At 42.8% G+C, this 17401-nt stretch overlaps 1 protein-coding gene across 1 annotated transcript; it reads right to left on the bottom strand.

The window, feature by feature from the left end:
* Positions 1-11208: 11208 nt before the first annotated feature.
* atp6ap1lb (ATPase H+ transporting accessory protein 1 like b) lies at positions 11209-17401 on the bottom strand. The gene is made up of 7 exons (XM_060936926.1): positions 17301-17401; positions 13249-13289; positions 12782-12867; positions 12316-12557; positions 12038-12088; positions 11681-11924; positions 11209-11445 (listed from the first exon to the last, which is right to left on the bottom strand). Exons 1-7 carry the CDS (start codon positions 17399-17401, stop codon positions 11209-11211), a joined length of 1002 nt encoding a protein of 333 aa, XP_060792909.1.

Below are 17401 nucleotides of genomic sequence, written 5' to 3'. Positions count from 1 at the left end.
AAACTCTGCACAGAAAGGCCCTCGCCAGCCACAGGGCTCGAACCCGGACCTTCTTGCTGTGAGGCGACAGCGCTAACCACTACGCCACCGTGCCGCCCGTAAAAGTAGATAGACAAGCATAACTATATTGTTTAAAATTATGTTAAATTTCATGTGTTTGAATTATATGCTGTATGGGCTGTATAGTCACATCTCATCTCATTATCTCTAGCCGCTTTATTCTGTTCTGCAGGCAAGCTGGAGCCTATCCCAGCTGACTACAGGCGAAAGGCAGGGTACACCCTAGACGAGTCGCCAGGTCATCACAGGGCTGACACATAGACGGTCTACGGTCAATTTAGAGTCACCAGTTAACCTAACCTGCATGTCTTTGGACTGTGGGGGAAACCGGAGCACCCGGAGACCACGCGGACAACATGCAAACTCCGCACAGAAAGGCCCTCGCCGGCCATGGGGCTTGAATCCGGACCTTCTTGCTGTGAGGCGACAGCGCTAACCACTACACCACCATGCCACCCGTCACAACTGTGATCAAGAATAAAGAAGAAGCCTTTATTTGCAGCCCTCTGATGACCTGGCGACTTGTCCAGGGTGTACCCCGCCTTTCGCCTGTAGTCAGCTGGGATAGGCTCCAGCTTGCCTGCGACCCTGTAGAATAGGATAAAGCGGCTAGAGATAATGAGATGAGATGAGAAGCCTTTATTTGTCACGTGCACACTCGAATTGAGTGAAATTCATCCTCTGCATTTAACCCATCTGAAGCAGTGAACACACACAAGTGAGCAATGAGCGCACACACACATACTCAGAGCAGTGGGCAGCTATGCTACAGCACCCGGGGAGCAGTTGGAGGTTAGGTGCCTTACTCAAAGGCACTTCAATCCAAGGCTGACTCACGTTGTCTTTGAACTGTGGGGCAAACCGGAGCACCCAGAGGACACCCACGCAGACATGGGGAGAACGTGCATACTCCATAGAGAAAGGCCCCCGTCGGTTGCTGGGTTCGGACCCAGAACCTTCTTGTGTTGCTGTGAGGCAACAGTGCTAAACACTACACCACCATGCCAAACATGTGGCCAATAATAAAACTTGTTTTCAGACTTATTTATAATTTTCTAAAATGCATATACTCACATCCATCCATTATCTGTAGCTGCTTATCCTGTTCTACAGGGTCGCAGGCAAGCTGGAGCTTATCCCAGCTGACTATGGGTGAGAGGCGGGGTACACCCAGGACACGTCGCCAGGTTATTGCAGGGCTGACACAGAGACAATCAACCATTCACACTCACATTCACACCTACGGTCAATTTAGAGCCACCAATTAACCTAACCTGCATGTCTTTGAACTGTGGGGGAAACCGGAGCACCCAGAGGAAACCCATGTAGACACGGGGAGAACATGCAAACTCCATACAGGAAGGCCTCGCTGGCTGCGAATCCAGGACCTTCTTGCTGTGAGGTGACAGTGCTAACCACTACACCACCATGCCGCCCCATATACTCACATAGTTTGGAATATTTGTGATGAAGTAGGTTAATATCTGTTCGGCCGACCAATTCATCATCAATGAGAACATCCACTGGCATTATCAGACTGGATACAACAAAAATTATGGAATCACCACACTTTTTTTTTTACACGTCATAGCAAATAATATATATTACACAACATAATTTTTGTTTAATAGCTGAACATTCTGGCTTTGTAAAACATTTTTAAATTATTTTAATAAATTATTTTAATTAATGACATTTTTTCCCCCAGATCAAGTACAGGAAAAATTATGGAATCACTCAATAATGAGGAAAAAATATGGGATCACCATCATTCAAGATTCAAGATTGCTTTATTGCCATTGCGTAAGATACACAACGAAATTCAGTGTGCTGCCTTACGAAACAGTCCTCAATATATACATACATAAAAGAGATTTACATAAAGGATACAAGATTAAAAACAAAAAGATGTGCAGACATAAGGGTTTACAAATTTACAGGATATGGACAAAATTTACAAACAAGAAAGATATACAATCTGCAGATGTTTGTATAACATACACTGAGTACTTGGTACTAGATATTGCACTGGTAGTAGATATTTCACTGGTAATAGGTATTGTGGTTATAAATATTGTACAATACAGGATAGTGCACTTGATAATAATCATAAAAATAAATATTGCACAAGATGTAGGTAGATTGACACATTATTGACTGTGGTGTGTGTATTACATCAGAGCAGAGTTCAGCGTGGTGATAGATCACCACCACCATCATCATCATTAACAACAAATTACAACTGATACTTTTTTGCTCCGGGGTGGCACGCTGGTGTAGTGGTTAGCGCTGTCGCCTCACAGCAAGAAGGTCCGGGTTCGAGCCCCGTGGCCGGCGAGGGCCTTTCTGTGTGGAGTTTGCATGTTCTCCCCGTGGGTTTCCTCCGGGTGCTCCGGTTTCCCCCACAGTCCAAAGACATGCAGGTTAGGTTAACTGGTGACTCTAAATTGACTGTAGGTGTGAATGTGAGTGTGAATGGTTGTCTGTGTCTATGTGTCAGCCCTGTGATGACCTGGCGACTTGTCCAGGGTGTACCCTGCCTTTCACCCATAGTCAGCTGGGATAGGCTCCAGCTTGCCTGCGACCCTGTAGAACAGGATAAAGCGGCTAGAGATGAGAATGAGACTTTTTTGCTCCTGTTTGGGATTATTTGAGGTATGGGCTTTACTAATTTAAAAACAATATTTTACATCAAACTGGTTCCAACTTTCTTGAATAGGACTTGGTGGATCAGCTTTGCAGGATGGAGCCTCATCATGGACCAATTTAATTTAATTTTTTAATTTCCACCATAAATTTTCAATCAGATTGAGATCCAGACTGTTTGCTGGAAATGTCATATGCTGAGATGCTTTTCCTGAAGAAAACACTCTTTGCTCTGTGGCAAGGTGCATTATCATCCAGAAAAATGATTTCATGACCACCAAACCTATTTTGTATCGATTAAATTTTGGACACTTTTATCATTCCAATGTATACTTGTGCATTGTCTGTTGAGGTAATGACTGACATCCCCCCTGGTCCTTTACCTGATATGCAGCCCCATATCGTCAATGAGTGGGGGACATTTACTTGTTTTCTTCAGGCAGACATATTTATATGTTTCATGAGAACGGCACGAGAGAAAAGTTCCAGAATCATGTTTTTGGTCAATGCAGATTTGTGATTCCTTACTGAATATCACGTTCATCCAGGGTGGCACGGTGGCGTAGTGGTTAGTGCTGTCGCCTCACAGAGCAAGAAGGTCCGGGTTTGAGCCCCATGGCCGGCAAGGGCCTTTCTGTGCGGAGTTTGCATGTTCTCCCCGTGGGTTTCCTCCGGGTGCTCCGGTTTCCCCCACAGTCCAAAGACATGCAGGTTAGGTTAACTGGTGACTCTAAATTGACCGTAGGTGTGAGTGTGAATGGTTGTCTGTGTCTATGTGTCAGCCCTGTGATGACCTGGTGACTTGTCCAGGGTGTACCCCGCCTTTCGCCCGTAGTCAGCTGGGATAGGCTCCAGCTTGCCCGCGACCCTGTAGAACAGGATAAAGCGGCTAGAGATAATGAGATGAGATGAGAGACGTTCATCCAGTCATCCATACTCCATGATTGTTTCTCTGTAACCTTGTTTTCTTCTGTTTAGGTGTTAGTGCTGGTTTTCGTTTGTCTTTTCTGTATGTAAATCCCATTTCGTTCAGCCGATTTCATACAGTTCAGTCACAAACATTTACTGATTCCTGGTTCTGCCCATTTGTTTGGTTGTGCATTTCTATCCTGACACTTTGACATCTTCCTTCGTCTACCCATATAGTTTCCTTTTATAACCTTCCCATTTTGTTTATCCATCCATCCATTATCTGTAACCCCTTATCCTGTACAGGGTTGCAGGCAAGCTGGAGCCTATCCCAGCTGACTACGGGCGAAAGGCAGGGTACACCCTGGACAAGTCGCCAGGTCATCACAGGGCTGACACATAGACACAGACAACCATTCACACTCATATTCACACCTACGGTCAATTTAGAGCCACCACTCAACCTAACCTGCATGTCTTTGGACTGTGGGGCAAACCGGAGCACCCACGCAGACACGGAGAGAACATGCAAACTCCACACAGAAAGGCCCTCAACAGCCGCTGGGCTCGAACCCCAGAGCTTCTTGCTGTGAGGCAACAGTGATAACCACTGTGCCGCCCCCATTTTGTTTATACGTGTACCAAATTTTAGACACAACTGACTGGGAACAACCAACATTTTTTGCCACACAAGGAGTTTTATAATCTTTTCCATTGTGCCAGTTGACAGCTCATGTTGGGGCCTTGTTTCCTTTCCGTTAGCCATGTCCAACAGCTTTTTAAAGTCTGTAAGTACTCTCTTTTAACAGCAGACTTATTTTAATTTTTAGACGTGTTGGCATTTGTTTTAGAAATGCAAATTATAAAGTGGTTCCAAAATGTTTTCCTTTGAGTGATTCCAATACACCCCCCCTGCCAATTTATTAGGAATACCTGTACACCTGCTGTTTTATGCAGTTCTCTAATCAGCTAATTCCTTGACAGCAGCACAATGCATAAAATCATGCAGATACAAGTCAAGAGCTTCAGTTAATATTCACTTCAAACATCAGAATGGGAAAAATTGTGATTTCTGTGACTTTCACTGTAGCGTCGGTGTTGGTGCCAGATGGACAGGTTTGTGTATTTCAGAAACTGCTGATCTGCTGGGGTTTCCGCACACAACTCTAGAGTCTACAGTTTACACAGAATGGTGCGAAAAGCAAAAAACATTGCGTGAGCGACAGTTCTGTGGGTGAAAACGCCTTATTGATAAGACAGGTCAGAGGAAAATGGCCAGATCGGTTCGAGCTGCCAGGAAGGATATAGTAACTCATATAATCACTCTTTACAACCGTGGTGAGCACAAAAGCATCTCAGCATGCAACCGCAGAAGACCACATTGGGTTCCACTCCTGCCAGCCAATAACAGGAACCTTAGAATCAAGAACAAGTTTCTATTAAAGTGGCCGGTGAGTGTATCTCATCTCATCTCATCTCATCTCATCTCATCTCATCTCATCTCATCTCATTATCTCTAGCCGCTTTATCCTGTTCTACAGGGTCGCAGGCAAGCTGGAGCCTATCCCAGCTGACTACGGGCGAAAGGCGGGGTACACCCTGGGACAAGTCGCCAGGTCATCACAGGGCTGACACATAGACACAGACAACCATTCACACTCACATTCACACCTACGGTCAATTTAGAGTCACCAGTTAACCTAACCTGCATGTCTTTGGACTGTGGGGGAAACCGGAGCACCCGGAGGAAACCCATGCGGACACGGGGAGAACATGCAAACTCCGCACAGAAAGGCCCTCGCCGGCCACGGGGCTCGAACCCGGACCTTCTTGCTGTGAGGCGACAGCGCTAACCACTACTGGTGAGTGTATATGCCATAAATTAAAATAATTTAATTTGTTAGAAGTACATTTCACAAGGCCAGAATGTTCAGCTTTTAAACAAAAAATTGTTTTGAGTTATATCTGTGATTTGTTTATTTGCTGCCAAGTAAAAAAGTTGAGTGAACATGCTCTAACTGTGGTGATTCCATAATTTTTGCCTGGGGTTGTATTACAGGAAACCTCTCAAACCAGAGATCATATTAACCTGTGCTGCTATTGTTATTTTTTTCCTCTATTTGCATGTAATGTATCAAATGATGTAGGCATTATTTAAAGACAAAATGTAATCTTGCACAAGTTGCACAGCATTCACATTCAAAATGTTCGAAAAAATATTCAAAATGTATATTTTAGAAAGCAAGCAAGCAAGCACAACTTTATTCATCACACACTTGTGAAATTTCTCTCTGCATTTAACCCATCTGAAGCAGTGAACACACACATGCACACACACGTGAGCAATGAGCACACACACATACCCAGAGCAGTGGGCAGCCATGCTAACAGCGCCCGGGGAGCAGTTGGGAGCTAGGTGCCTCACTCAAGGGCACCTCAGCCCAAGGCCGTCCCATATTAATCTAACCACGTCTTTGGACTGTGGGGGAAACTGGAGCACCCGGAGGAAACCCATGCAGACATGGAGAGAACATGCAAACTCCACACAGAAAGGCCCCCGCCGGCCGCTTGGGCTCGAACCCAGAACCTTCTTGCTGTGAGGTGACCGTGCTAACCACTTACACCACCATGCCGCCCTTATTTTGTCATTCTTTCCAGAGAAAGGCCTGGCACAATGATGGCATTTCTGTAAACATTTAATTTAATTTCAGCTACATAAGAATTCTCAATGCTTCTCATCTCGGCAACTGCATGTGACAGTGGAGGTCATAAAACTGTTATATGAGAAGTGTCAGGGAAAATAGAGCCTACATCATAAAGTAGTCATTTTAAGAACGTGTTTAGATTACGAATGTGAAACTAAGCAAAAATTTCATAAATTAAAAAAACAGCTAGACATAAGTTTGTTCAGTATGCACATGCATTCACGATATATCCAGAACCATATTTTAAATCATATACTCAGGTCCTCTTTCTGCCAGATATTGATCTAGCTTTGAAGGAGTTTGAAAAAGAGAGACTGATAGATAGTTCAACATGCATGCACACACACAGAGCGATTGAAAAAAAGAGACATTTCCTTACAAAAGGAAATAACTTTGTATAGGCAAAAGCTAATTGACAAAAAAAATGTTTATAAGCTGTGTATAATGACATGATACCCAACACACTCCAAATCTTCTCATCTCATTATCTCTAGCCGCTTTATCCTGTTCTACAGGGTCGCAGGCAAGCTGGAGCCTATCCCAGCTGACTACGGGCGAAAGGCGGGGTACACCCTGGACAAGTCGCCAGGTCATCACAGGGCTGCACATAGACACAGACAACCATTCACACTCACATTCACACCTACGGTCAATTTAGAGTCACCAGTTAACCTAACCTGCATGTCTTTGGACTGTGGGGGAAACCGGAGCACCCGGAGGAAACCCACGCAGACACGGGGAGAACATGCAAACTCCGCACAGAAAGGCCCTCGCCGGCCCCGGGGCTCGAACCCAGGACCTTCTTGCTGTGAGGCAACAGCGCTAACCACTACACCACCGTGCCGCCCCTTATTTATCTTATTTATAAATAAATAAGATAATGGATATGACAGTTTCCATAATGGAGACTACTTTACTTGTGATCTCATTTGGCCTTGGATGATGAAAAAAGAAAAATGTGCACTGAAGACCACTGGCCTGGAATGACTTTGTCCTTTTCTGATTAATATCTATCTGAAAGGGATGAGTCATTTGTCCATAAATGTTCCTAATATAGCTGGCTCTTTGAGTGGGATTTAATGATCCAAATGATACATCCCCCCCCCCCCCATTTATATCTCTCTCTACCTATATATCTAAGCTTCAACTTGTTACCTTTAAAAGAAATAAACAAAAATTTGACATACCACTATTCAAAATGTTCATACAAACAGCAAAGAAAATCTTTCCTGTAACAAAAAACATCCTCATGTTATCTTAAAACACATGTGCCAAAATTACTGACACCCAAATGATGCCTAAACAGATCCTGTTTCCCTTTGTATGAATATGAGGTTCCTGGATGTATTTATGAGATTGGTAAATGACGTTAAACTACACAAATGGATAAAATTACCACACAGTCATGGCTGTAATAAAAAATAAAAAAAATTTTAAAAAACAGTTGGAAATTTGTGAGGTGTGAGACTTATGAGCATAATATCTCCGCACAGTGAGAAGGATGGTGAATTTCACTATACTTTTCACAATTTAGTCAGTTTTTGGGGTTGTAAAGTTCCAAAATTTACTCTTAGACATAAAGTCGATAAGAACAATGTATTTGGAAACGTAGCACAAAAGAAATCCTACCTTAAAGGGGCCAACTCACCCTTCCTAGAATCCAATTCGTTGTTTTCATTTTGAAAGCATACGACCGCTACCTGTTAGCTCTCTGTGCAGCAAAACCTCTGCAAATTCACTGTTAGTGATCCATTCAAAACCCATCTCCAACTTTTCTTCATCTGTGTCATGCGTGGAAGCTGTGAACAAATATGCTTTACTTTTTCTTTCCTTCACGGCTGGCCATGAGACAGACAAGGCTGGTTTGGGTCTATTACAAAACAATAACCATAATGGCTTGGTCAAAAGAATTTAAAATATGGATATTTAAAATATCTTCAAGTTCACGTTACAATTTAAGATCTATGGCCTTGGATGTTGCTGAATGGTTGTGGATCGTTTTTGAATATCATTAGCATTGAAAATGGCACCATGCTACTTGGTGCAGAGGATTCTGGGAAGGTTGAGCTGGCCCCTTTAAACAATCACAAATGCAATGGAATTGAATCCGTCTACCTGCTATATCTGTATGCCATACTTTTCTCTTTATTTTTCCTCCGAAGATCCCCATTCTTCCATCCATTATCCATAACCGCTTATCCTGTGCAGGGTCACTGGCAAACTGGAGTTTATCCCAGCTGACTATGAGCAAGAGGCGGGGCACACCTTGGACAAGCCGCCAGGTCATCTCAGGGCTGACACACAGAGACAAACAACCATTCACACTCATATTCACACTTACGGTCAATTTAGAGCCACCAATTAACCTAACCTGCATATCTTTGGACTGTGGGGAAAACGAGGGCACCCAGAGGAAACCCACACAGATACAGGGAGAAAATGCAAACTCCACACAGAAAGGCCCCCGTCAGCCACTGGGCTCAAACCCAGAACCTTCTTGCTGTGAGGCAACGGTGCTAACCACTACACCACTGTGCCACCCCCTTCTAAAACGATAATCAATTAATTTTTTAACTTAAATCCATCCATCCATTATCTGTAGCTGCTTATCCTGTTCTACAGGATCGCAGGCAAGCTGGAGCCTATCCCAGCTGACTATGGGCGAGAGGCAGGGTACACCTTGGGCAAGTCACCCGGTCATTGCAGGGCTGACACATAGAGACAAACAACCACTCACAATCACACCTACAGTCAATTTAGAGCCACCAGTTAACCTAACCTGCATGTCTTTGGACTGTGGGGGAAACCAGAGCACCTGGAGGAAACCCACACAGACACAGGGAGAACATGCAAACTCCACACAGAAAGGCTCTCGCTGGCCGCTGGGCTCGAACCCAGGACCTTCTTGCTGTGAGGCGACAGTGCTAACCACTACACCACTGTGCCACCCCCTTCTAAAATGATTGTCAATTAATTTTTAATTTAAATCTGATTGGTTTAATTTTTCTGTTTGCCTAAACGGTCTGAACAGTCAGAAGGTATAGATGTAATTGGAGAACATAACCCAATACATTCGTTCATTTATTTCAGGCAGGAATGAACGCATCCTGGATAGGATGCATAAGGCACCATGCCAACACACATTCACACTTAGGGAGCAATTTAGAGTTACCAATTCACTTGCTGGTATGTTTCTGGGACATGGGAGGAAACTGGTGATTCTGGATGAAACCAATATCACATTAGAAACAATCTAAATTTTGTGTATTAAAAAATTGAATAGTAATGACCAAGACTGGATAAATAATAATAGACATTATTATTATTATTATTATTATTATTATTATTATTATACAGTACAAATTTTGGCAACAGACACGTGTCTCTGGTTCAGAGCCGACAGGTAAACTGTCCCAGTGAGGGGTTGGCTATGCTCCTGTTGTGAGGTGAGAGGGGAGAACAGATGGCAGAAAGGACAGAGAGGAAAAACAGAGGCAGGAGGATGAGGTTATGTTCACTCGACTCCAGTATCAGGAACTCTGAACCAGGTGACTGCAGCCAGTGAGCTGGCGTCATCTGCAAAATTAACCACTGATTCTCCTCTTGCCATGTCACATTTCTGACTTCCTGGTTCTTGTTTTGAATACTGCATATATGCAACACGCCCACATATGGCAGTTCTAAAGACTGGAAGTTGATGCACACACCATTTTCATCTGATCGTTGTTTATTTTTCAAACTACATTGACTGGAAACCTTAATGTGTATGTAAGCTTCCATTTGGACAAAAAGAACAAGTTACACATGAGTGTCAGAGCCCCCCTGAAAGGTTTTCTCTTTAGCTGTTGTCATGCTGTGGGTTATTGCAATAATGAGTTACTGATGTTACTTGTAGATATATAAAGGCTTACTGAATATGATACTGAGGGGATACACCTACATGAGTTATCATACAGAATTCGTTCATTCTTTTAACAGGACTTCCCTATAGTTACACAGCATTTGCTGGAAATTAGTGTATGTATATTAGACCTAATACATTCCACCTAGAATCCAGGAGAGAGTTTAAATAGGTCTAATACATATGTTCATATAAAATTTGTTGCACTGAAATTTTTTTTAAACATATTTATGAATTAGAAACGAAAACGTTTTTGATGCATGTTTGATATATGTTTTGTACTTGTAGGCTGTTAAATACTGAAATCAGTAGCCATGATCTATACAACTACATCATTAACTGCATATTTTGAGATTGAAGGCTGAACTGAATCTATTGTACATGTGGTGTTTGGATTACTTAAAAAACTACAGTCGAGTTTGTAAGCACTGTACATTTGCAAGTTTGTTTTCTTCTTTCTTATATTGTTTTCATATTCACATTTTTACTGTCAGTGATTTGTCAAGGCTGACAAATTTCGCCAAATTGGCATTCGCAAAACGTTTTGTTTGTTTTGTTATTCACATCAGTAACCTCCACTGTTTTTTGACCATTGGCTCACAGGAACACTTTTTCACTTCTTCATTCATTTCTTCTTCTTCTGTACTTGTTCAGGTTGCTCTAAAGTCTACCTATTTTTGGTCCAGTGAAAATCCAGTTCAATACTCCATCTTCACAGGCTTCCCAGTCCTGGTCCTGGAGAAGCATGATGTGCCCAGGTTCTGGTTCCAGCCTGGGATTAAACACAGAATTCAGCAGATTATCTCACCTCCTGTCTCAAGACTTAAGACCAACAGCCAATCAAGTTTATTTCCAGGCAGGACTAAGACTGAGAGCACAGTGCAGCAATCCAGAATCAGAAGAGGCAAGATTAAGAAGAGGTCTCTGTCTGGTCCCTTGCAGAGCTGCGATTGGTTCATAGATGGCGCCATGGTGGCAACCCTGCCCCTAAACACTGTTCTTGTCAGGGAGTTCAGCCTCAGGCATACGTGGAAAGTAGACAGTGGCCTTGTGCTCTTCATATCGGTCAATGTGCTTGAGGTGGACTACCATGTGCAGGGCATAGGCCAACACCAGCAGCAGAATCAGAGACGTGATGAGTCCCATCAGGATGGCTGGCGTAAAGAAGGTTGCACAATCACTGGCCGAGGCAAATTTGTTGGATTGCACATTGAAGGCTTGGATCTGGCGAGGTGAAATGGAGAAGCATATCAGTTGGTCCATATGGCAAAGAATAGAAGCCTGTAGGTAATGCTCTCTCTGTCTATAAGGCAACATTCAGTTAATATTCTCCATATTAAACTTGCTGAACAGTACTGCAAGTTACTTGTAAAGATAAATATCTAAAATCTTGCAAATTAGTATACTACTGCTTTCATTTTTACATTAAGAAGCAGTATTAAGGAATTTGTGCACCTACTTGGAAGTCTGTAAAAGTGATGTGCCAGTTCGCAGAGCTATCTGTGTGGGAGCTGGGCACCAGTAAGGTGTCATATTTCTGTAGGCTACTGACGTGCTGGCAGTGGTATGAGTAGGTAGCGGGAGCGTAGACTTCAGTGGCGTTGAATGTAGCCTCATGGGTCCAGTTGTAGTGGATATGAACACTGTCCAAAGTGAACCAGTTCTGGCCGACTGACTCGTAAAATGTGTTGGACATTTGGAGCCTGTGGTAAAATCGTATGATCACAAGCAGTGTTATAGCAGTGGTCATTCTGTCAGATTCTATGTTTAGCGTAATCAGGTGGGATAAAAAGTTGGAAAAGAAAAGGACACTCACCTTATGACAAGTCCCTTAATGTCCTCCACATCTCCCAGGCGAAGAGAAAGGCTGTTGACAAACAACACATACAAATGTCACTGGTGCCATCAGGTAAATCTTTAAAGTCAGTCAGTATAGCTCGTAGCGAATGTTAAATTTAAAAAAAATTGAATGCTACTTTTTGATAAATTTTACAATCTATGACAGATTGTTCAACATTGAAAAAATGAATAAACATTGAAAAACATTGAAAAATTGAACAACAGCTGAAAAAATGAGGTTTTCTAATGACATACGTAGCTTTTTCTTTGGTGCATAAGGAGCCTTTGGTGTCTACAGAGGCATTGGGCCCAAATACCCTTTCTGTTAAGTCCAGAAAAGTGTTGTTTCTGTAGCGAATAGCCAGTCTCTTGGCCTTGAACAGGATGCATATCTTGCCATTATAAGCAACAGTCAGAGGAGAGTATGGCCCTGAGCTAGTAGACTGAAGTAACTTCCTTTTAGTTCTGGGCTGAGTGTGCAAATGCCATCCGTAGGGCTGTTGGCAGGAAAGAACAGGTTGCTATTGGTATTTAAACCTTAAACACACAGCTTTCAAAATAGAACATTTCAACACTTTAAACACATTTCCTTCGAATTCATTAAACATGTCTCTATTGTGCATGAGTATCTTGAATATCATGGAGGATGCTTTGGATTGACTTGGGCAGTGATAATATTCTTGTTGTCCAAGGTCACATTGGCAATGTGAAAATGCAATACCTGCAACATTTTTCGGAGTGGGTTTTCAGCTGCAGGCGAAAAACTCTCCTCATGTGAGACACTTGAACTTTCAATGCCTACTCCATCTGCATCATAAATTGTGGAAATGGGACAAGCAGGACAGGATGACAGTGAGGTCATACAGCAGAGTGAATCAATGCCTCATTTAACATCAGATACTTCACATTTACCACAAGAAAGAAACTGCCATATACACTGCACATGTATGTATCGTGCAAAAGCACGAAAAGAACAGAACCAGACAGCTGAAGATTGGACAAACGTTATCTGTTTTTTTTTCTCCAGTTTTCAACTGCATAATATTTTATTTTTGCTCTAAAATTGCCTTTTTACATTTTAATTATGATTGTACAGCATTAAAACACAGAACAGTGTATACAATTAATTTGAATGATGATTCAATATGATGAAATCACACAAAATCATATCAAGAGCTTGTCACTGACCTGGTCTGATTCTGATACTTTGAAATGGTGGGACCTCCAAGCTTAGAAAAAAAAGGAAAGGAAAGAAAGGCATAATAAAACGAAAGGTTCTCATTTTACTTGGAACAGAGCATTTCACAACCTTAAGAGGTAACATGTCGATCTTTAATGCAAGTTCAGTGATAGAAATCCAATTGATCCACTGACACTGATCCATCCATTTAACTAACAAGTCTGATGTCTAAATTAGATGTAAATCTCAGTAAAACTTTAAATAAAATAAATTATGACGTTCTTTTCTTCCAAAATTACTGTACTGGCAATTCTGACATGACTAAGCCTATTTATCTGATTGATCCATCCATCCAGCTATCCATTATCCATAACTGCTTATCCTGTGCAGGGTCACTGGCAAGCTGGATCCTATCCCAGCTGGCTATGAGCGAGAGGCGTGGCACACCTTGGACAAGTCGCCAGGTCATCTCAGGGCTGACACATAGAGACAAACAACCATTCACACTCACATTCACACCTACGGTCAATTTAGAGTCACCAGTTAACCTTACCCGCATGTCTTTGGGGAAAACCAGAGCACCTAGAGGAAGCCCACACAGACACAGGGAGAACATGCAAACCCCACTGGGCTCAAACCCAGAACCTTCTTGCTGTGAGGCAACAGCGCTAACCACTACACCACTGTGCTGCTTTATCTGATTGATCTTACTTCATAATTGTCAATAAATGTAAATCCTCCATGGTGTTCCTCAAAGACCAATCTTTGGTTCCTTCCTTTATCACCTTTTATATGCTTTCTTTTGGCCAGATCACTTGGCAGCATGGTCATAGAGTACATTGCTATAGGTACTAGATCTACCACAGCTCTGCCTCCCACCTCACTGAACTGCAGACATCCCTTAGCTGTACAGGTATGAACTCCAACTTCCTCCAAAGTAAAAATCAAATCCTGATGAATTTTCTAAACTACCTGAATTGTAATTGAAATAGATGGCGTTCCAGTCTACAAATGTTTGATATATTGGCATGAGCATCTTTTCAAACTCATACCAGGTCCCTTACTAGATGCACTTCTTATCAGCTCCATAACACTGTCCAACTTTAAGCCTAACTTAATTTGAAAGATAAAAACTCTGATACTTTCTAACTATTCCCATAGCACCACAACCTGCAGGATTATCCTTAGATGAACAATATACACTTCATGATGACAAGCTTGGCGAAGGATCTTAAACATTTTTAAGAGTCCTCTGTAATTGCTCTCCTCCACATAGGTCACGCCAGGATTTATGCAGGTACTGGGTGACCTAAGTTTGGAATTGTGGGATTCATATGCAGTTAGACAGTCAGACACAACACTGTGGAGAAAATAAAGAATTTATGGCAGGAGATACAAGTGTATGACACACCTCATCTCTTAAGAGAAAGATGAATGTTGAACTGACAACAGCATGACATCTTGAGTCAGGAATACTAACTAGAACTGAATCTAACGCAGGCACTCTGTGTGTAAATACATGCACTGGATGCATCCTTTAAAGGTTCTATAACTGGTGCTGTAAACAACACAGAAACCAACTATTTATAGCAATTCTTTCCAAATGCTATAATAATTAATAAATATATTTGTAGAGCCCTGATTGTGTTGGGGTTGATGTGTGTGTAAGGAGGTTCTTGCCTTTGTTCTAATGCCATGTTACTGAGGTCAGCAACTGAGCCTCTACTGCCATTATTGGTTATGGCTAGACACTGGACTAAGTGCCGAACTGGATATTTATGTAATGAAAAGCAGTGTTCCAACCATGTCTCTACCTTCATGTTCTCAAACATGTCAACATGTGCTCTCTCTCTCTCTCTATGTCTCTCTCTCAGGATGTAGAAAAACCCTGCACCAACCAAGATACCCAAGAATAGATTACTTCATTGGATCAGATTAAGATTAAAGGTTTCTGTTTAGGCGGCACGGTGGTGTAATGGTTAGCGCTGTCGCCTCACAGCAAGAAGGTCCGGGTTCGAGCCCCGTGGCTGGCGAGGGCCTTTCTGTGCGGAGTTTGCATGTTCTCCCCATGTCCGCGTGGGTTTCCTCCGGGTGCTCCGATTTCCCCCACAGTCCAAAGACATGCAGGTTAGGTTAACTGGTGACTCTAAATTGACCGTAGATGTGAGTGTGAATGGTTGTCTGTGTCTATGTGTCAGCCCTGTGATGACCTGGCGACTTGTCCAGGGTGTACCCTGCCTTTCGCCCGTAGTCAGTTGGGATAGGCTCCAGCTTGCCTGCGACCCTGTAGAAGGATAAAGCGGCTAGAGATAATGAGGTTTCTGTTTAGTTCCACTTGCTGCCAGTCTGGTCCATCGGTGTTGGTTTTGATACCAGTGAGTAACGTGAGGATGACCAAAAACCACTGAACCAGTTGTAGTCCAAGACACATTGGATAGACACACTGGCCAAATAAATCACAGATATGTTTACTACAGGGCCATGCGACAATCATCTGTCCCCTCGCATTGGGAAGAACTGTATGGTGTGGCCAGACAAGATCGAAGACATGTGAAGACATTCTTTTTCTTAATGTTGTTTTGCTGTTGTATATTTCAAGGTGGGCGGCACGGTGGTGTAGTGGTTAGCGCTGTCGCCTCATAGCAAGAAGGTCCTGGGTTCGAGCCCCATGGCCGGCGAGGGCCTTTCTGTGCGGAGTTTGCATGTTCTCCCCGTGTCCGTGTGGGTTTCCTCCGGGTGCTCCGGTTTCCCCCACAGTCCAAAGACATGCAGGTTAGGTTAACTGGTGACTCTAAATTGACCGTAGGTGTGAATGGTTGCCTGTGTCTATGTGTCAGCCCTGTGATGACCTGGCGACTTGTCCAGGGTGTACCCTGCCTTTCGCCTATAGTCAGCTGGGATAGGCTCCAGCTTGCCTGCGACCCTGTAGAAGGATAAAGCGGCTAGAGATAATGAGATGAGATATTTCAAGGTGAAAGGACTTAAAGATGCTGTTGGAAGTAAATTGATTGAATTTATATATTTCCTACACAGTGCTAAATGGTTCATTGTTTTGCCCATTTGGGGAAACCATTAAAAGTCCCATGTAAAGCCTTAATTGCCCAAAGAGAACCTAAGGAAACTTTTTCAAGAGTGTTGGATGGGTATGCAAGTTAAAACATACAGTATGGATATAGTAGCATGGTGTGTAACATAGAAACATGGCAATATTTTAAAATATACTGTTCTATAGATTTCATGCCAGGCTCTCTGGTAGGCACAGTACCATATTGCTCCAGATATCAGAAGGTAATTCTTTCAGTTACATCACTAAGAGTCTTAAGTCAGGAGCTCAGTCGCATCAAAAACACCTCTGTCCTTATCCCCTATGGCCATATGCTCTCTCAAAAATAACATCAACTGTCATACAATGCATAGCAACAGAAATAGACTGCAAAACTGCATGAGTTTGCTGATATTTACCCATAACTTACAATCATCAGTTGTGCTAAAATGAAGTTCATATCTACAAGTTCATGAGTCCAGCGTTTTCATATTTAGCCCCCATTTTCAAACAGACTATCCTAAGAAATATGGCAAAGTACATAGGCTCTAAACTGAGAGCCATTCCAGGTAAAGTAAAGGAATGCTAGCCTAACAAGTAAACAACACTGCAGTAAGTCTAGGGAGTGTTCACTGCTTTCTGGGGTGGTTCAGTCTCAGCTTCTTCTTCTTTCTTAGCACACAATAGAGTAGCGTTTGTAAACTGATTCCTTCAGACGAAACACTGGTCAAGGGTCCGCGTCATGTCCCATTGTCACAGCCATGTTTGAACATCTTGCAGTTACAGATAGAGGGAGAAAACTGCATCACAATAAGCAGATCCTTTGTAGGGTGATTTTATTATTACACAAATATTATGCATGAGCTCAGGCTAATCCAGGAGTGTTGTTTCAACAATATTTGCCTATTATATCCCTGGTCCTTGGTGTGCACTGGCCACAGTGGAGGACTACACAGCATCACTGCCTCTCCCTCTCCACCCTCCTCCTCATGCTGTAGTTGAAAGAACTCCCCTTACCTCCTGTCCAGGATTGCAGGCACTTGATCAAAGGGCCATGCCGGCTGCATGCACACAAAAAGCCACAGCAAGAGAAGCATGGAGAACCTGTGTTTAGCCAT

Source organism: Neoarius graeffei, chromosome 13 (assembly GCF_027579695.1).
Source record: "Neoarius graeffei isolate fNeoGra1 chromosome 13, fNeoGra1.pri, whole genome shotgun sequence".
Lineage (NCBI taxonomy): Eukaryota > Metazoa > Chordata > Actinopteri > Siluriformes > Ariidae > Neoarius > Neoarius graeffei.
The sequence above is the reverse complement of the archived record's forward strand: the minus strand, read 5'-3'. Positions and strand labels throughout refer to the sequence as shown.